Source organism: Molothrus aeneus, chromosome 18, assembly GCF_037042795.1.
Source record: "Molothrus aeneus isolate 106 chromosome 18, BPBGC_Maene_1.0, whole genome shotgun sequence".
NCBI lineage: Eukaryota > Metazoa > Chordata > Aves > Passeriformes > Icteridae > Molothrus > Molothrus aeneus.
The window spans coordinates 8,933,131-8,953,432 of NC_089663.1; the positions used below are offsets into that span (position 1 = coordinate 8,933,131).

At 49.0% G+C, this 20,302-nt stretch overlaps 1 protein-coding gene across 1 annotated transcript in view; it reads left to right on the top strand.

The window, feature by feature from the left end:
- The window catches only part of TTC28 (tetratricopeptide repeat domain 28), a 78,865-nt gene extending 58,827 nt beyond the window's left edge, over positions 1–20,038 (top strand). The window contains exons 12-21 of the mRNA XM_066561968.1: positions 408–548; positions 3,981–4,125; positions 5,010–5,189; positions 6,170–6,890; positions 8,605–8,729; positions 9,761–9,992; positions 10,379–10,455; positions 13,300–13,429; positions 13,962–14,069; positions 14,540–20,038. Coding sequence (XP_066418065.1) covers positions 408–548; positions 3,981–4,125; positions 5,010–5,189; positions 6,170–6,890; positions 8,605–8,729; positions 9,761–9,992; positions 10,379–10,455; positions 13,300–13,429; positions 13,962–14,069; positions 14,540–16,167 — 3,487 coding nt within the window. The 3' untranslated portion in view covers positions 16,168–20,038. The remainder of the gene's footprint in view (positions 1–407; positions 549–3,980; positions 4,126–5,009; positions 5,190–6,169; positions 6,891–8,604; positions 8,730–9,760; positions 9,993–10,378; positions 10,456–13,299; positions 13,430–13,961; positions 14,070–14,539) is intronic.
- The last annotated feature ends 264 nt before the right edge of the window (positions 20,039–20,302 follow it).

The following is a 20,302-nucleotide window of genomic DNA, read 5'->3' on the forward strand; positions in this document are numbered from 1 at the left end:
CTATGTGAAGGAAGTATGTGGAGCCTGAAGTTAGCTGTGGAGATTTGGAAAGGATGTGCTCACACGTGTTCTTAGGCAGATAAGGGTTGAGCTGGTGTTTCCTGCAGACTCAGCTTTTCAGTGTTGTGCTGCAGCTTTAGAAATCCCTGCCTGCAGTGCACAGAAAGGGTCCTGCACTCCCACCTGTGTGCACCACTCACTAAACCTTGAGGAATCCCAGAAGAGGAGGAAATGGGGCTGGGGCTGTTTTATATGCCTGACAAAAGGCAAGCCAGGGAAGATTTGGCATTAGTGTTTGGTTGAGCTTCTGTTTGAAAAACATTTTTGCTCAGACTGGCCAAGCATTTGTCATCAAGCTGTTGCTCCTTCTCGCATCAGTGACCCTTCATCTCACTGACTCCCCCCAGAGCCTGTGCTAGCAGCGAGACAGAGAGTGAAGCTGGGGATATCATGGACCAGCAGTTTGAGGAGATGAATAACAAGCTGAACTCCATGACTGACCCAACTGGCTTCCTGAGGATGGTCAGCAGGAACAACCTATTGAACAGGTGAGAACGCAGCACTGCTGTGGGGATCAGCAGGCAGGAGATGTCTGGGTGATGGGCTTCTCTCCAAACTGCAAGTGTAGGTGCAGCCAGGGCTCAAGGGCAGAGCCAGCGAGGACTGGTCCCCGTTGTAACTGATGACTGTCCAGAGGGAAAGCTCTTCTGAATTTGCTCTTCTCCTGGCCAAGGGCTGATTTTGAGACTCCAAGCAGCTGTTTTGTCCCTGCTTGTGTGTGAGATGCACAGCCTGGAGCTCTCTCCTGCACACTTGTTACAGAAATACATGTTTCTGTTGCTCTCAAGTGTTGTACCAATTAGGTGGGAATATGCTGCATTTCCAGAGTTACAGGATTGTACTAGCTGCAAATCTCCACTCATTTTCTGCCTCTTACAACTTGTTCTCAGCCTTTCACATGACTGTGCTGATTAGGGCTTAAGGCAACCATTTGGAAAGAAAATTGAGGACAGAATTTTTCCAGTGTGGCTGCGTGATGCAACCCAGGGTTTCTGACTGGATCTGTGCTCGATTGTGGTTTATGAGCACAGGACACCCTAGGCCTTTCTCAGCTGGAAAAGAAAATGTGATCAGCCTGGAGTGTTGTGAACCACCAGTGGAGCTTGTGAACTGTTACATCATCCCTACAGAACTGGGAGCTGCCTGCTGGCACCAGCAACTGGCCTGGTTTTCTTTTCAGAATCCACGAGCATATCTGTTCAAGCTGCTGCACTGATGAAGGACTATGACTGCTTGCTACTTTTGGATCACACAGGCAGATCCCCAGAACTGATGAGATGTTTTGCTAGTTTATCAGGCTTAGAAAGAGAGAAGATTGTCCTTCTGATTACAGGGGAAAGTAGGATGTGATTCTGTTCAGGGAATGCTAATCTTCAGGAACACTGCAGTGGCCAACCATGCCACATATGTCTTTCTGCTTCACAGGAGCCACATACATTACTTTGAATCCAGACCTAGGAGCTTAGCTCAGGTGTCTTGTCAGTAGTTTGCAGCTCTTAGGAGCAGCCCAGGGATGGGGCATCTTGGGTATTTAACTAAAAGCACCCTCAGAAGAGAAGCAGGGAAGCATTAGAAGCAGCCGTGTCTGTGATGTTCTTGCAATGAGCACTGAGGTGAAAAAATAAGGAGACACTGCTGGATGGCCTCCCTGCCTGCCCCTCTCCCTTTGCCTGTGCAAGGGACCTGGGGATGGAGCTAACACTGCCACATCTGTTTGCAGCTGGCTTGCTGAGCCCTGAATTCAGGGTAGGTGCTTTTATGCAGAGAATAGTATACTTGTGGATCCTTGAAAGGATCTACAGGGAGCTCAGATCTGGCTGTTTTCTGGAGCTTACTGCAGCTTTGTATGGTGTGTGTGTCAAGGCCCTGAATGTGGATTTAGGGCTGCATCTTTAGGAAGAGTCTCTTTGAGGAAGGCTTGATGGGTCTCCAGCTTCCCAAGGCTGTCAGACCCCTGCAGCACCAACCTGACTTCATCCCTTCCAATGGCCATGGGGAGTATTTAACTTGATCAAAATCCTAATTAGTGCTAAGGCAGGAGCAGCTCTGTCCCGGTCTGGGATGAACCCCTCCTTCTGCCTGGGCCCAGCCACTCATCCTCAGCAGGCAGAGCCAGCACCTGTGAGGCTGCAGCCAGGTCAGTCTGAGCCTGTTCTCTGAGGCTTTGCTTTGTTCCTGCATCCCCAAGACAAAGGCAGGGAGCAGAGCTAAGCCTTGCCTGTTTGTGCTGTTTCTCTGCTTGCTGCAGGCTAGGCTGCCTGTACAAAGGGTTATAAATCAGCAGCACTGCAGAGTCTGAGCAGAGGCTTCCAAATGAGAGATTTCACTGTTCAGACATCAGGGGATCCTCTGCATTGCAAGAGCAAGGTGCAAATCATCAGTGCACCTGGAGCCTTTTCCTGGCTTCTTTAGGAGGAAAGAATGGGCTGACCAGGGCTCCTGGTCAGCTCCACTTGCCACAAGAGATCTGTCCATCCTCCCCTGTGGATTTGCTCACTCTTTGTGTACACACACACACACACAGAGGCAGGAGATGTGAGAGATTTATGGTACTTCCTTGGATTGGTTCTCATAAAAAGCAGTCTGAGTGGTGAAGAAATAAATCTGGAGCTGCTTGGCTGGGAAACCCAAGATGCAGGAGGGCTTTGCTGATGGGAGTAATGAAGCCCCAGTTCCCTGCAGTAAATGAGAGTGTAACAATGGCTGAACATGGGCTGTGGGGCTGGCAAGTGCTGCCTGATGGCAACAAGCCACTCAGGGACCATCAGGGCACAAGGTCCTGGAGACCACTGGATATCCCTGCACAGATTTTCTTTCCTGATCTGATGTTAAAATCTGTGCTTCATAAAACTGAACCCTGCAGTCAGGTGCTGCAGTGAAGCGGGGCAGATGGGTGTGAGGGGAGCACACAGTGCCAAGCCTGTGCTGATCCACCCTGCTGCACAAATCCCCCAGATGAGTTTCCAGCAGCTCTAGGCAGCAGCAGGAGCAGCATACTCATACTGTTACTGGAATCTCTGGGTTGGAGGGCATGGGCAGTCAGAAACCAGGCTTCTCTTGGCACTCTTAGGTTATTCCTGTGTGCCCATAAGATGGAAATTCCTTGTGGGTGGTAAAAGCATTTTTTTCTTCAGAGAGCTGTAGGTTTTAGGCATGATGTGAGCTGGGTCAGAAGGCTGGTTGCAGCAGCTGAGGGGAGAAAGAGAGGGGGAAATGTAATTTCTGAGTCTGTGTGTTTGTATGTATCAGAAATGGCTGGGGTATGTCCTGGGCCTCCCTACCTTTCCTTTGATGTTCACCTGCTAAAAAGTTTTGGAAAGTTACCCTTTCCACATAAAATGGTCCCAAGCCAAGGATAACATTTCTGGGGAGCACAGCTGCTGGACTAGTAAGCCCAGAATGGGGCAAGTTCATTTCCAGCAGGGCAGACACTTGTGGCTGCTGATGCCAGGAGATCACGTGCAGAGCTCTGTGGGACTATCAGAAATGGGCACCAGGTGTTGAGAAGTGCAGAATCTTGACGTCTCGTGGTTTGCCTGCTGTCACATTTCCTCTGACATCACCAGGTCAGTTTGTGCACAGCCCAAGTGCAAATCCTCCTGTGGCTGTGGTCAGTTGTCAGTGGGTCTCATGCCTGCCTGCACACAGCTGCTGCCCATAGGTGTGCAGGAGCAGCTGGGAACAGCACTTGAGGCACTGGAGTGTGGAGAGAAACTCCACAGCAATGTCATGTGCTGTCTGCAGCTGGTTCATCCTGCCATTAATGTCACTGCTCACTGAGGTGTGAAGCTGAATGGGAGACTGGAGTCCTCCCATGAAGCATCTTAGAGAGCAGAGTGCCCTGGGTGACAGGGTCGCTGTCAGAAGTCAGGGCAGCTCAGATTCCTGCAGCTAACCTCTCCCTTGGCTTTTGCCCGCAGGAGCTGTCAGAGCATGACCAGCCTGTTCAGCAGTACCATGTCTCCTGTTAAGGATGGAACATCATCACTTCCAAGGAGGCAGACTTCTTTCACCAAGCCCCCACTCCGTGCTCTCTACGACTTACTGATAGGACCCATGGAAGGAGTAAGGCTTTGCACAGACACCAAAACCCTCTCAGTGTGGGAGAGCAAGAACAAACAGCTTGGGGCTGTTTTCTGAATTGTGGTATTTTCACAGAACAGTCTGGGGTGGAAGGGGTCTTAGTGACCACCTAGAGACAAGGATATATTCCTGCCTTTTTTTATTTTTGTGGGCTGCCAGTGTTTAAGCTGGAGCAAATTGCAGTGCTTTGAAGTTACTCTTTCCTGGAGTGAAAACTAACTGTTTTTATGATACACTAGAGGAATAAATTTCCACAGTTACATGGGACCAGGAGCAGTTGCCACATTTTGTGCCCAGCTGCATGTTCCCTATTGACTAATCTCTCTGCTTCACTTCCATCCATAAGATGCTTCCTGGTTAGATCTTTTAGTGACTCTGGGTTGATGATGACGCCAAGTGTCTGGAAGTGCAGGCCATGGACAAATCTATCTGTAGATGGTTTGCTCTTCAGAGGAAATGGCTTTTTAGAAATTCAATATCAGAAAGAATATTCTCTGACAAAGGATAAGATGATGACAATAGTGACAAGGCATAGGTGGTGGGGGTTAGCCAAGATTTCAGGCTGGAGCAGAAGGATCTGCAGAACCAGGATGAGGCTGGGCCCCAGTGGGCTGAGGCCAGGGTGATGACCCAGAGCAGACAGGTCAGTGCCCTCAGTGCTCCCTTGTCCCCGTGGAACTGGCTGGGCACAGGTGAGCAGCAGCCCAGCTGCACGGGACGTGCTCATGTGTCACACAGAGCATGGTTCTGGTGTGGGTGTTTCCAAACTGATATGGGGTCAGAGCAGAGCCTCATGCTTGGGAAATGCAGGCAGGGACATGGGTGGAGTGAAAGGGCCAAACTAATTCTCTGCTCTTTCTTTTCAGGGTTTGATGCATTCCAGTGGGCCTGTGGGCCGCCACCGCCAGCTGGTCCTGGTTCTGGAGGGAGAACTGTACCTCATTCCCTTTGCTCTGCTGAAGGGCAGCTCCTCCAACGAGTACCTCTACGAGCGCTTCAGCCTCATTGCAGTGCCCTCCATCCAGTCACTGAACCCCAGCTCCAAGGTCTGACACTGCTTATGAAACCTCTCCTGTTGGTGCAGGTCCTGGTATATGCTCACAAAGCAGCAGCTCTGTCCTGCTGTGCCACACACAGCAACAGAAACCACAACCAGGCCACCCTGGGTGTGAGGAGCACCCTGAGCACCACAGCTCTGAAGTAGGTTCTGATGTAGTTCCTGCAGCACTCAATCACAGCCCCAGGCATGCCAGGAAGGACAAGGGGATTGGATCATTTGGATGTCCTCCTCTAAAGGATTGCATGTGCTGGCTGTGGAACTATAGAGATGTAGGTGTCTGTGATCTGTGCTGAGCTTCCTTGCCAAGCTGACTGTCCTGTCACATTGCTGGTATGTTCACCTCCATTTTAGCATTCTGAGTGGGGAAGGCCACTGATGTCTCAGGACACCAAAGCTATGAGGGAAAGCAAATCCCACAGGTGAATCCTGCAGAAGTATCTTCATGCTGAGGTTTGGCAGCAGCATTTCTGGGAGAATGCACCAAATCACATTTGCTCTTGCTGGGCAGTGTTTTGTGGCACATCTTGGTTTGCCCTGGGTTAAGCACAGTCAGTGGAACAGCAGAAGGGTCTGAATCTTGTCAGCATCACTGCTGTTCCATTCAGCATCAGCCGTGTGCAGCACCTGCTGCTGGCAGTGCTGATGCTGATCTTGGAAATACAGGTATGAGGAACCACTTAGTGAGTGATTGCAGGTGGTGTTCCAGAATGTGAGAACCTGGAATGTTCTTATGTTTTTAGCTCTGCTGCAGCCCTCAAAGGGACCTGGGCTATATCTGTGATCTGGGGATAGAAGATTCAAACAAAGGTGTTCCTTGGAATAGTTAAACAGAAGAAACTAAAGAAATCCAGTCTTCCTGTAATTATGACAACCAGACTTATGTTTAGAGCCAAAGGGACAGGATATTTTATTTCCAGGGCCATAGAAATCAGATCTTTGAACCACATTTTCTCTTTCTCTCTGTAGTCCCATGTGAGGAAGAATACTCCTGCTTACTCCAGTTCTACCTCAATGGCAGCTGTGATAGGAAATCCCAAGCTCCCTTCAGCAGTTATGGACAGGTGGCTCTGGGGACCCATGCCCTCTGCAGAAGAGGAAGCCTATATGGTATCTGAATTACTTGGCTGCCAGCCCTTAGTTGGCAGCTCATCAACAAAAGAGAGAGTCATGAGTGCCCTGACTCAGGCAGAATGCGTCCATTTCGCAACCCACGTCTCCTGGAAACTGGCTGCTCTGGTCCTGACACCCAACACTGACAGCAACCCAGCCAGCAGCAAGAGCTCCTTTGGGAACCCCTACACAATCCCAGAGTCTCTTAGGATGCAGGATGATGCCAGTGATGTGGAGAGCATCTCAGACTGCCCTCCTCTCCAGGAGTTCCTGCTTACAGCAGCTGATGTGCTGGATCTGCGTCTTCCTGTCAAGCTGGTGGTTCTTGGCTCTTACCAAGAGTCCAACAGCAAAGTCACTTCTGATGGAGTCATTGGCTTGACAAGAGCATTCCTGGCTGCTGGGGCTCAGTGTGTCCTTGTGTCACTCTGGCCCATTCCTGTGGCTGCTTCCAAAATGTTTGTGCACGCCTTCTACTCCTCTCTCTTAAACGGGATGAAAGCCAGCGCAGCCCTGGGAGAAGCAATGAAAACTGTGCAGAGCAGCAAGCAGTTCTCCCACCCAGCCAACTGGGCAGGTAGGAAGTCTTCTTCTGAAAAAATCAGATGGGTTTCTAACCAGGGAGCTGCCAAACTATGTGAGCTAAGCAGGGAGCAGTGCTGGCAGGTAATTGGGAGCAGTGTGTGCCCTGTGCTTTCCCGGAATTCAGCCCCTGTGCCTCAGACTCTGATTCAGCTGAGTGTGGCTGAATGTCAGTGTCACAGGACCCATCAGCATTTCACTGGGCACAGTAGGTGGGTCTGGATTTGGTATAATTAGAAGCAGTTGTGAGGTGAAGTGTGTTTCATGACTGGAAAGAAATAAAGTGCAGTACAACAACTCCTCCTCTATGTTTGACATCTCCAGGCTCACACTTCCTGTGTCCGTGGGATGGAGTCAGCTGGAGCACACATACAGACTTTTAAATGGAAAATTTAGTGACACTTCCACAGGAGGCAGGAGAAGTGCTGCTAGAAGCAGCAGCAAGTAGCTGTGATTTTTGTGACATAAACCTTGTAGGGCTTATTCCTTTGGTCCTTTTAGGAGAAAGGTTTCCCTTGCTTCCATTGGGAATGTCTCAGCAGTGTCAGTTCCTTGTGCAGTGCTGGTTCTTGCTCCCTCTCAATTAGATCTGTACTTTGAGATTTGGAATGACAAAGTCTTGGAGTTCAGCAGTGCTGTGACAGGAATATGTGCAGAAAACCTAATTTTTCTTCCTGGCATGAGGCCTGTTTTTTGAAAGCTGCAGGCATTCCCCAAATTGATTTTTGCACAGGCAGCAGAAGCATGTTATTTAGCTCAGGAAACTGTGGTGAATATGGCTCTGGTGTGAACTGCATATGGCTGGAGGAGTGGGAACATGTTAAAATGAGTCAGGCTGACAGTGATTTCAGGCATGTTGTCCAGCATCAGGATGTGGTTCAGGTAGTACCAGCTGTGAGCTGAGTTCAGGTTACAGTCCACAGTTCAGTTGGGATTTTATTTTCCTTCCAAGATATTTCTGTCTCAAAAGAAAAGAGCACTAAAAAGCCCCAAAAGTGACCACTTCCTAGGCAGAAAAGAAAGTGTGGACACAGTGCTTGGCATTGCCAGCAAGCAGAGGCTTTCAGCTGCTCAGGCTGTCTGAGTACTGCCCCTTCCATGGCACTGTGCAAATCCATCCCACACAGTCCCTGACTTCCACTGCTGGCCCTTGGCACTGAGTCTTGGACAGAGCAGCAGAGCCAGGAGCAGCTGCATCCTCATGGACAGAGCAGCAGAGCCAGGAGCAGCTGCATCCTCACTGCAGGAGTGGGAAGGGACATGAAGAGCTCCTTGTGCTGGCATCTGGGGAGTCTGGCATTGAATGGGGCATGAGTCAGGACAGGTTTCTGACCAGAACAGCAAAAACTTTTCATGTTCAGAGTTCTGTTTTATGACCACTGTTGGCATGTGTTGATTTCCGTGGCTGCAGAGGAGACCTGGAGCATGCCTGGACAAGTTTAGCTGCAATCCAGTGGTTTTCTGCCTGCTTGAACAGGAAGACACTATTGATTTAATAGCAGGAGACAGTAAGAAGTATCTAGAAACTTCTGGAAGTTCAGTCTGCATGACTGGGCAGGGAGTGGGCAGCAGCTCTGGGAAAAGAATGTCCCTGTGCAAGGTACAGTGAACCATCATTCACTGGTCTGAGGGCAGAGGGCATCTGTGTCTGGTTTGAGCATTTTCCATAACAACAGGAGGTTGACTGTCTCTCATTCTGAATCCTGCAGGCTTCATGCTTATTGGGAGTGATATGAAGCTGAACAGCCCTTCTTCACTGGTAGGACAGGCCCTGACTGAGATCCTGCAGCACCCTGACAGGGCCCGGGATGCTCTGCGTGTTCTCCTTCATCTGGTAAGGGAAGGGAAGCACTGTCACAGCCATGAGTGGCACCACAGCCCACCCAGTCCTGAGACACCCTCACCTGAGGGCATGAGTGGAACAGCAGCCACTCCCTGATGTGCAGCCACTCCCACTTGAAAAAAATTATATATACACCTTCATCCCCCCTCCCCTGCCATGAGGTATCCTCTTGCAAAACTCCGGGTCAGTGTGGAAAGACTTGGACACCTAAGGAAGTGTTCAGTGCAAAAAGAGGCAAAGTAAGCAAAATCTTAGATTGTATTGTGACAGAATCCTCCCCAGACCCATCTGCTTTGCATTAGCTGTTGAATTGGGTTTCTGCTTAAGGGGTAAGCATTGGGATTAATTGTTTATACAGGGAAATAGCTCTGAACATGGCAGTCATGGAAACACAGAGCACAGTCACTGCTGTCTCTGTGTGTTTGGAAGATAAGAGGCCCTTCTGTCCCCATCTGTGCCACCAGTCTGTCCTGGGGAACAGTGGGACCGGAGCCAACTGCCAGGTGGCTGCAGTGATCACTCATGACTTCTAATACTTTTCTTCCCAGTGCATCATCTGTGGTCTCACAGGAGTGTGAAGTATCCACAGAATGATGGAAACCTGTGAATATTGCTGGTCTTCCCAGTTGCTGGGGTTTGTGGACACTCATCTCTCTTTCCTGTTTGCTGTGTGGCTGCAGGCTCTTTGTCTGGTAATAAGCAGCCTGGAACCCCAAGGTGAATCATCTTTAGGGAAAAATGCAGCTGCCAGGCTTACAGGAAACTATCCCAAACAAACTGCTACTTCATTTCTTGTGGCATTATTGTTCCCAGCGTCCCAGAGAATATTGACACTCATCACTGTGATGTTGCAGCTGTGAAAGCTGAGTTACTGGAGCTTTTCTTTCCAAGGCACTAATGTCCTCTTGTGTGAGACAGGCCAGGATCAATCTTGGATTTGCTGTCTCCCAGCCTGCTGTTCCAGTAAAAAGAAGCAGTCAGTAGCAGCATCTTGTACAAGAAGGTGTTTTATTTCCCCACAGGTGGAGAAATCATTGCAGCGAATCCAGAACGGGCAGCACAACTCCATGTACACCTCCCAGCAGAGTGTGGAGAATAAAGTTGGTGGCATTCCAGGCTGGCAGGCACTCCTGACAGCAGTGGGATTTCGGTTGGACCCACCAGCCAGCGGCCTCCCAGCAGCAGTGTTCTTCCCAACCTCAGACCCTGGGGACAGGCTGCAGCAGTGCAGCACCACCATCCAGTCCCTCCTAGGTGAGAGGAGGCAGACATCAGCCTTTCACACCTTTTCATGATGGCAGCATGTGAAAAAGGGATGTTTTACAGCAATGAAATCAATGTATTGGACTGGGAAGAAGTTCTAAAAGTAAACGTTAACTGAAAATTTTGCCACTGATGAGAATCATTTGCTGCTGGGTTGAGTAAGTGTGAGGTGACTGTTCCTCTCTCCCAGCTCTCAGTCAGGAAGCCTGTCATCAGATGCAAACCTTTTGCTTTCTGGAAATTGCTGCTGCTTCCAGAGCTGTCCAGTGATGTGGGGGAGAGGTTTTAGCAATTAGCCAAGTGTGTGTTCTGTTCAGGCTTGTTGCATTTCTTTCAGTCAAGAAACAGATACAGATTTTTCTGCTGATATTTTTCAGGTTTGCCTAACCCTGCACTTCAGGCACTTTGTAAACTTATCACAGCTTCAGAAACAGGAGAGCAGCTTATCAACAGGGTGAGTTGGGAGGTTTTCCTCCAGTACCAGGTTCCAAATGGCTCTTCCCAGGTCAGTAAATGCAGAAATATGCAGAATGGTTGATGCCCTGGTTTATCAACCCAGAGCTTGCTAGGAGACTTGAGGGTTGAAATTCTAAACCAGCCTGTTTGTGTGAATGAAAGTGTGTGTCCAGAAGGCAAATATGCAGGTGGCTGCAGGGCTGCATGGCCCTGGGACTCCCTGCTCAGTGACAAGTGAAAGCATGATCCCTCCAGGAGCGTGGGGGAATTGAGCAGCACACCCTCAATTGCTGTTTGGCCATCCTGCCTAGGCCCACGTTGGCTGCTCATTGCCCACTCTATTTACTGAAGTCCCAAGGTTTGGTTGATTGTGGACAATGCAAGGTCTGTCAGAAAACTCCCTGAGCCTGTGCTGCTCCTGTGTGTGCCCACAGCTCCAGGGAAGGGATTTCTGGTCTTTAGGAGAAGGGCAGTGCTACCTGTGGTGATGGGACTTCTCCCTGCTCCCCTCAGCCTCCTCCACACTCTCCCCTCTCCTGTCTCTGGAGCATGCCTAGCCTGACCTGACCTTTCTCTGTGCCACCAGCCTGGCTGCTTCCCATTCCATGGTTCTGACTGTCCTGAGTGCTCCTCTAATGAGGTTTCTCTTCATCATTTGCTTGCTGTAGTACATGGACACACTCACACAGGGAATGGGCCTATATCTCACTGTCTTTCCCTTTTCCCCATGCAGAAACATTCCAGGCAATGCTGTGATGGGGAGCTGGGATTGGTTCTGTGTGGTGTCAGGCTGCCCTTGGAGTCTGCAGAAAAAGCCAGAGAAGAGCCCCAGCCTCTCTGTGACCTGCTGAGCAGCTCTGGCAGCCCACTGGGATGAGCCTGCTCCAAGGAAAGGGTTCCTGTTAGGACCCTGTTAGGATCTGCAGCAGAGTTTGAGATGTCTGAGATGTTTCCAGTGTCCTTGGTGGTGTTTTGCCTCTTGCCTTGGCTCTCCTCAGTGCCTGAGATGTGTGTGGTTAACTTCAGGGTTGTTTCCCTAATGGCCACCCAAGGGAGGCCAGGTCCAAGGGGTGTGAAGAGGACAGGACAACATTCCCATGGCTCAAAATGCCTTAGAGTGCTAATGAGGTGGCTTCATGATTGCTGCCCTGCCTCAGATAATTAAATTACCCAAGGTAATTACCAAACAAAAGACACACCCTTTCCTCGCTGCCCCACAGAGTAAATACTGGCAGAGATATTGCAAGTTTTCTTCCATAGCCCAGACCCCTGGCAGAGAACTCCCCTTTGCACCAGTCTATCCTGTTACATGGTGGTTTTCAGCAGCTTTCCCTCCATTGTGGTTATTGCTGTTTTCCTCTCTTGCCTCTTGGCAGTTGATGGTGTGAGCAGCTGGGGCTCTGCCTGTCCCAGAGGAAAGCAGACTTTGTTCCAGACAGAAGCAGGAGGTCAGGAAAACCAACCTGCGTGCTGCTGGTTGGTTTTCCTGAGTGGGTGACCAGCATCACAGGGGAGTGAGTGCTCTTGGCATTAGTGAAGCAACAAGGTGGGAGCCTGAGCAGCTGCATTGGATAGAAAATGCTTATTTTGAGTACAAAAGAGAAGGCAGGAGCCACAAAAGAGAACTTCAGACTACTGCATGTGCAAGGAAAAGTTAGTGATTTCTGCCTGCACTGAGCACCAGTTCTGTGTCCCAGAGGAAACAAGAGAAGGGCTGGTTTATGTTCAGCCTCCTGCCAGAGTGTGGGCTGGCCTGAGTGTCTGCCTGCTAAGTGTCTGAGCTGTCATGAGCTGGGCACTCCCAGATTCCAGCTGCCTGTTCCCATGCTGTTGGATTCCCAGCCCAGGCCGTTCCCACTGCTCCCTTCTTTCTCTGGACAGAGCATTTTGCAGTCAGGGTGCTGGCTTGGACATGGATGTGTCCCTGCAAGGTTCCTCAGCACAGGCACTTTGTAGCACAGAGTAACCCATGTTCTTTTCTCCTCTTTTCCTTTCTTGTTGCCTGCTGCCCGAAGGCTGTTAGAAATGTGGTGGGAATGGTGAGTATGATGTGCAGGGGGGGACACTGAGGTGCAGGGTGCAGTGCAGGGGTCACTGCACACCCTGCCCTGTGCTGCACCCTGTCTGCTCCCACTCTCAGGCCTGGGATTTGCTCCACACAGCTACTGTGGAAAAAGGCCTGTGTAAGCTTTTGTGGGTTGTGAGAGATGGGTGGTCCTGAGGTTAGCTGGTCCCTGATTAATGGCTTTTCATCCTTGCTGCCCTGGCTGTGTTGGTGAATTACACGGGATCCTGGCATCTTAATTTGTGTCAGATCTTCATAAACACATTTTCTCTCTAGCTCGCTACTCCTGTCCCTTGGGCACAGTTGAGAAACTTCTTTCCTGGAGGCCATGGAGATGTTAGGAAAGTCTTCCATGGTTTCATATGACTTGTTCTGCCCAGTTAATGAGTTTCTTAGGATTTGCATAAGGAGTATGGCTCAGTTATGGAATGGGCTTTAGTAAATTTCTGTGAGCAGCCCCAGAGTATCTCTTTCCTTTTCTTTCCCTTCACAGATGTTCCTGCTGTGCTTCCTTCTTGCTCAGTTTCCACTGGCCACCCCCCAGCCCTCACCCCTGGTCTGTCCCTGCCTTTGTTGCTGTTCCAGGCTGTCTGATGTTGCTGTCCCTGAACTGTCCTTCTTCCCAGACCTTCCCATCTCACTGCTCTGTTCAGGAGCAGCAGCTGAACTGGGTGTCCAGGGAAAGGGTGTGCAGAGGGCATTGCTTTATCAGTGGCTGTAGGAGAAGCAGTGATGTGACTTGTAAGGAATGGCTAATGTCTGTATTGCTGTCTTCAGCTGCATCAAGTCCTGGTTCAACTTCAAGCAGGAGAAAAGGAGCAAGATTTCCCCTCTGCACCAATCCAGGTCTCCATCAGTGTCCAGCTCTGGAGGCTGCCTGGCTGTCATGAATTTCTGGCAGCTTTAGGTAGGAAAACACTTCTTTCTGTTGTCTCTCTAAATCCATTGCTGGTGTCTCATGTGGGGACTTGAAACACTGGTAAGACTCACAGCTTCACATTTGTCTGCCCCCTGCAGCCCAGCCTGCATTTGCCAAATTCCAAGATCTGTGCTCTTCAGCTCTATTTCTGTGAGAAACCCTGGAATTAATAATAAATTGTTTGGCATGTAGAACATTGTCCCCTGAGATGTGTTTGGTATATAATTTCCTGACAACTCCAAGTAATTTGCAGCTACAGAAGTGTTGACAGGAGTGATTTGTTAATGAGTGTGTGTGATCCCAGTCCAGAGCCACAAAGCTCCCAACACCTGGAGAAGGTGTGCTAAACAGGAAAAAATAACAGACAACAAACTGCACATGAGAGGTGAAGTCATCCTTCTGAGGGTGCTGCAGGCTGTCATTCCTCTCTGTTCTGCCTGTGTTATAAATGAGATTATTGTTATTTGAGACAGAGTGTCTTTCTGTGAGCTGTAGTTTTCTGTTCCATGTCCCACTACAGGTTTTGACCTTTGTGAAGTTGGCCAAGAGGAGGTCATTCTGAAAACTGGGAAACAAGCTACCAGGAGGACCATGCACTTTGCTCTACAATCCTTGCTGGCACTTTTTGGTAAAGCTGTTCAGTGTGTTTTTGCTCTTGTGTCATCTGGTGATTTGATCAGAATGGCTTCTGCTGAAATCTCACACTTGCATCATTGCAGAGGTCACACATGTGTCACACAGACCAGGTGTGATACAGAGACTGGAGTAAATGTTATTTTTGTATGGGAAGGACTTGTCTGAGCAGAAGCTGGAGATAGTGTCCAGCAACTGGAGGACAAATAATTCATTCTTTGTGTTGAGAAATAAAATGATAATGAACTGACAGCTTCCATCTAGGATACTTGGACAGAGGTGCTTGCCTGGCCTGTGCACTTCTTTTTCCTTACCTAAGTATTAGTTGGTCGTTCTGAGGTAGCACAGAACCTGAGGACATGTTTTGTAGCATTTTCTCTTAATTCTGCTAGAATGTTACCTGCTTTTATTTGATTTTATGGTGTATCTAGAGGCATGTGCATAATGTTGTCTTTTCTTTTTCAGATTCTACAGAGCTGCCCAAGCGCCTTAGCCTGGACAGTTCCTCATCACTGGAGTCACTGGCTTCTGCTCAGTCTGTTTCCAACCCTGTACCCCAGTATCAAAACCCTCCATTCTCTCCTACCTGTCCGGACAGCCTTGCCTCAGATGCCATTTCTGTGTACAGCCTGAGCTCCATTGCTTCTTCCATGAGCTTTGTTTCCAAGCCAGAGAACATGCTGGATGGAGCAGGACACAGAGGGAGGCAGGATTATGAGAGGCCCAAGAATATCTATCCACACAGGTCTGCAGCTCAGAGCCAGCTGTCACCACAAGCCACTGCAGCCAGCAAAGATGAGGAAGAGTATGAAGGTTTCTCTATAATCAGCAATGAGCCTTTGGCCAGTTACCAAGAAAACATAAAACCAAGATTTTCCCCTGATCACAAACAGCCCAAAACTAGTCAGAATGGAGGCATTAAAGCATCCATCAACTCCAAAGGGAGCATAAGTACTCCAAATTCTCCTGTTAAAATGACTCTCATCCCCAGCCCAAATTCACCTTTCCAAAAAGTTGGGAAACTTGCAAGTTCTGATACTGGGGAATCTGACCAGTCTAGCACTGAGACTGACAGCACCGTCAAATCCCAGGAGGACAGTAATCCAAAGCTTGATCCACAAGAGTTGGCCCAAAAAATTCTGGAGGAAACTCAGAGTCACCTCATTGCTGTTGAACGCCTCCAGAGAAGCAGCAGCAGCCAGATCAGCAAGAGCAGCAGCTCCGAGGACGGGGCTCCCAGCCCCGGCGGCGTGTCCGCCTTCCGCTCCTCGGAGACCAGCGCCTTCAGCCGCCCGCTCAGCTCCAGCCACAGGAACCAGGCTTCTTCCCCTCTTGCAATCAAACCAAAGCCTCCAACGAGGAGTTCATCCCTTCAGAAGGTGAGCTCTGGCTATAACAGCCCCACGACGTCGGAGATGTCAAACAGAGAAGGCACAGGTCAGTACAGTGGGCAGCCGTCTCCGGGTTGTGACTCACATGGGTCCTTAAATGAGCAGCCTCCCTTTAAACTCAAGTACCCCAGCTCTCCTTATAGTGCTCACATTTCTAAATCACCCAGAAATATCTCTCCGAGTTCAGGGCATCAGTCTCCTGGTGGCAGCACTCCATCTCCTGCTCTTTCCTATTCCTCAGCTGGTTCTGCTCGCTCAAGCCCAGCTGATGCCCCAGACATTGACAAATTAAAATTGGCTGCCATCGATGAAAAAGTGCAAGCAATTCACAACTTAAAGATGTTCTGGCAAAGCACTCCCCACCACTCCTCTGGTCCAATAAAGATTCTCCGAGGAGCTCCTGGAACAATGACTTCTAAGAAAGATGTCCTCAGCTTGCTCAATTTATCACCACGGCACAGCAAAGAAGAAAGTGCAGAGAAGCTGGAACTGAAGGACCTGTCTATTGGGCAACACCTTACTGCTTCACCACAGAAGATCCCTCCAAATGGACACAGATGCCCTGAAACCACAAATTCCATGACATCAGCTCATTCCTCACCTGGCAACACTCTGGGAGCTGTGCGTCCCCTGAGGCTGCCAGCTGGGAACGGGTATAAATTTTTGTCACCAGGAAGATTTTTCCCTTCCTCCAAATGTTGAAATGTCCCGAGAACCAGCTGATGACTTACAGTCTTGTTGAAGTATTTGCTTCTGCCCACTTGCCTTTACCAAAACAGAACCAGTAGCTAAGCAGCCGTGGTCATGCCCTCAGCTGGCAGTGCCCAGGGATGGGACAGGCAGGCCTGCTGTCACTGTGGGGGCACACGGCCTCACACACATAGGGGTTTTGTTTCCCTTATCAGGACCTTGGCCAGACTCACCTGATAACAGGTTCTCTGTAGTATTCAGTATTTGCAGCAGCAGGTGCAAAGTATCTGCTTGTCTGCTCCTTAAACACTGGCTTTTAAGCCACCTCCTTGTATTTCTTAACCGGAAGTTTTACAGCTGGGTTTTTGTCGAGAAATTACACATATCAGGGGTTAGAGAGGAAAGGGAGAGGAGGCAGAACATTCCTGTGTACCACAAAGAACATAGGTACAAGTCTCTGCCTGTAGAAGGATGAGCCATTTACTCGACTGCTTTCAAAGGCTGACAGAGAAGACCACATGCCTCTAGATACCTCTGCCAGGTTGGCCAAACCAGAAACTGCTGTCAGTAAAACTCCATAGCAGCAGGATCTGGCAGTTCTGGTGCATCATTTAGAGACTGGTGAAACAAAGACAAGAGGAGAGAGGTGCCCTGCTCTAAAATCTGCATCTCAGGTAACTTTTTTGGAGGGAAAGCCCTCAGATGAGACTTTGCTGGTTGATCTGCTCGAAGGAAATGTTTGGGGCTTAACAAACCAGGTGAGCCTGTGTGTGTGGTAGTGAGTGTGTCAGAGAGACAAGTTCTGGTTTTATTGAGTGCTCTGGTCTCTCTGGCACACCACATTGTGAAAGTGAACTTTTTATCCTGGCAAGTTTTGGGCAATACTTAACATCTCTGTCTGCTCAGTGAGCACAGAAAAGAATAGCAGATGCTGCAGCTCAGAACATTATTTTGCAGTTCCACAGCAGGCAAGAATGTGATATCAGTGTGTGTGATTCAGACATCACCAGGCCAAAAAAATCCCTCCTTGATCCTGCTAAATCATTGCCAGGGCTCAGTGCAGGCAGGTCTGGGAGCCTTTTCCCTGCTGTGGGGGCAGGTTTCCTTTGGAGCAGGTGTGGAAACAAGTTTCCTTTGGAGCAGGTGTGCCAGTGTTGGTGCAGCTGGAGGCAGAAGGCGAGGCAGCAAGCGGAGGGGCTGGATGCAGAACCTGAGTGCCCTCTGACATGTGGAAGAAAAGGGACCAAGAGCACCCCCAGGGCGACACATACAGTCAGCTTCTCTAGGCTAGGTGGGGTTTAGGAGCTGGGGCAGGCTGGAGATGGTTTCTAGAGGGCTGTGGAATGCAGTGCTGTGATCAGGATCCCAGTGATGGTTTACGTGCACTGAAGCTGTGGAGTGCAGCAGCATCGACCCCACCATGTGAGCTCAGATCCACACAAGGTATTCCCAGGCTGTGAAGTCAGAGCACTGTATCACCAAGGTTTTGGTGTCTATTCTGCACTCCCAGAACTGGCTGAGTGACTGAAGGCTAATCACTTCACCTCTCCGTGCCTCGTCTTCCCTTTCTATCTAAATGGGGATAGTAAATACTTACCTACCTACCTCACAGAGGTGTTGTGAGGCTGAATTCATTAGGCCCTGAGTTTTAGCTGGATCTGAAGTCAACTTCCAGTCTTGCAGCTGGATGGAGAGTGCAGGCAGCTCTGTGGACGTACCAGAGTACGTTGCTGATGCAGAGAATTGTACTTAGCATGGCTGGATGCTCTTGTTGTAAATGTGGATCTGATGATTTGTGGTTTTCTTAGGGATCTTGGAGGAAAAGCATGATAGCAGGGCAGAGAATTCAGTTCTGATATGGAAACATGAGAATGCTTAGGCTCAGCTTACTCGCAGGCATAATCAGATGCATGCTGTGAGAATATTCTGGAGTCTGCTGGTTTCAGGAGAATGTTTTCCTTTTCATTGTGGCAAGAAATGAACACAAGCACTAAAGGCAAAGGATACTGGGCTGGGTTGTTACAGCCAGCTAACTAGGGAGGGGGGATCACCAAAGTTTTCAGCGCAGAGAGAAGCAGTAGTTACCTACTCGTACACAATGTAGCAGAACAGTTGAGTCAGTCTGTTCAACTCATTATGGTGCAAGTTATTTGTCTGTACATGACATCTTCCTGTGATGGTTTGGTGCTAAACATCACCTTCGTGTCATTTGGCAGGAGAAATTAGAATAGTGGGCCAAAATGAGTCAGCACAGCGTCTGCCCCTTGTGGAGACAGAGATGCTGTTGATTGTGCCACTTGCTGTGGTCACAGGACTGCTGAGAGACTTCATGTGACCTGCTCTGTTTCTAACCAGCATAAACTTTTTGAAACGACATCCCAGGAACACCCAGGATGGAAGTGGGCAGCTTTTTGTTTATAGCAACAGCAAATACTCCCTGTAGTGCTGCATAACACGCCAGAAATAAGCCTCTTTGTTGTAGTTTACTTCCATAACTAAAGGATCTTTTAACCTGTAGAAATTCTATGCTGCCATTTTGTTACAACCCATTTCTGTGCTCCAGCAGGTTTCATGCTGGCTTAAAGCTTTCAGACAGAGCTAAATCGGGGTGGGGGGTGTGGGGGAGTGGTTCTTCTGTTGTTGTTTTTAAGGAGGGGGGAGCATTAGAAGCAGGGAAGGGTTCAGATGTAGAGAAAGTTCAGTATTTGGGGAATTTGATGTTGTATAAATATGGAAGGTGAGTGTCACTAGAACAAGTCTTTTGGGAAATAGGTCTCCGTTGACTTGGCACAGGTCACTTCCATTGGCTTGCCAGGAGCCATGAAATGCATGCTTACTCGTGGCTGGGAGACACTGCACACCTTGTCCCTCACTCCTCCACCTCCTGAATGAGAAACAACCCCTTTGTGAGGAAAAAAAAAAAAAGAGTTTTATCAGGTTTGCCCAATACGTGGAGAAATTCAGGAAATGAAAATCACATGTTCTGCATTTGCTGTTAGAATTCCTTCTGTGGGTTTAATGCATTTGTCGTTGTTGTATTTGTGCATGGTACAAGTGACAACACTGCGTAATACAGTGAGCAATAACAATTAGGTATTAACCACTTCCACATTAAACCTGCCACATGCAACCGTTCCCCAAGGCCACAGAATGTTTTGGTTTTGCCCTGTACCTTTTACTGTGTGAGATTTCAGATTTTTTATTGACTGTCTTTAGCTCCGACTAAATGGGAACAGTAAACAACCCCTGTGATCAAAATCTAGTTTAATTTGATTTTGTTGGTTAGCCTGTACCTCTGGCCTGATACTGGTTTTCCTTCTGTTTAATCATACCTTACTGAAACAAGGAAAAAAGCATTGAGGGGGTGCTACACCCATGCATATCACTCCAGGCCATATTTTCTTTCATTAGGGCAAGCTCGTTCTGTGAACATCTCTTCCAAGTTGCAGAACAGATCCAGGGGCACAGAGGTGTCTGAGAATCTGTTAGGAAGCATTGGTAGTTTCAGCTGGATGGTGATGATGGGTTTGAGCAGTTTTGGGTTCTTTGCATTGCCATGCTGCCCAGCAGGGCTGCACTGTGTGTGGGCACTGGTTCCCTCAGCTGCAGAAGAGCACAGTGACCCAGAGAGGAGGATGCTCAGCAGAGGCTTCCCAGCAGCAGCCCTTCAGCACTCGCTCTCCCTACGTGCAGTGTTAGCCATGTTTGGCCTCTATGGACTTTCTTTGTAAATTAAAACTCTGTTTCCAGACAGCATTAAACTTTTTATATTATGAAATTTACCATGTAAAAAGATTTTCATATTTTTATTGAAATTGCTAAGGCATTTGGCCTTTTCTTCTTTGTGATTTCAGTGTCTATTAAAGCATGAGTTCTCTCAGTGCCTCAGTGTCTTGATCTGGAAGGATTTGGGAAGGGTGATTGTTGGTTCTCTGCTCACCCCACACCCAGCTCCCCTGGTGTCCACAGTGTCCTGTGGGCAGCTCTCCTCAGCTCCTTCTGGAACTTCCCGTTTTGTGCAATGCAGTGTTCCTGTCACCAGTGCTCACTGGAAATTGCTTTTCCTCCTCCTGACAGGTGGTGGGAGCACCAGTATTCACTTTTATCTCTTGTAGAAGAGGACTGGCAGGGCTGGGAGGAGCTCTGA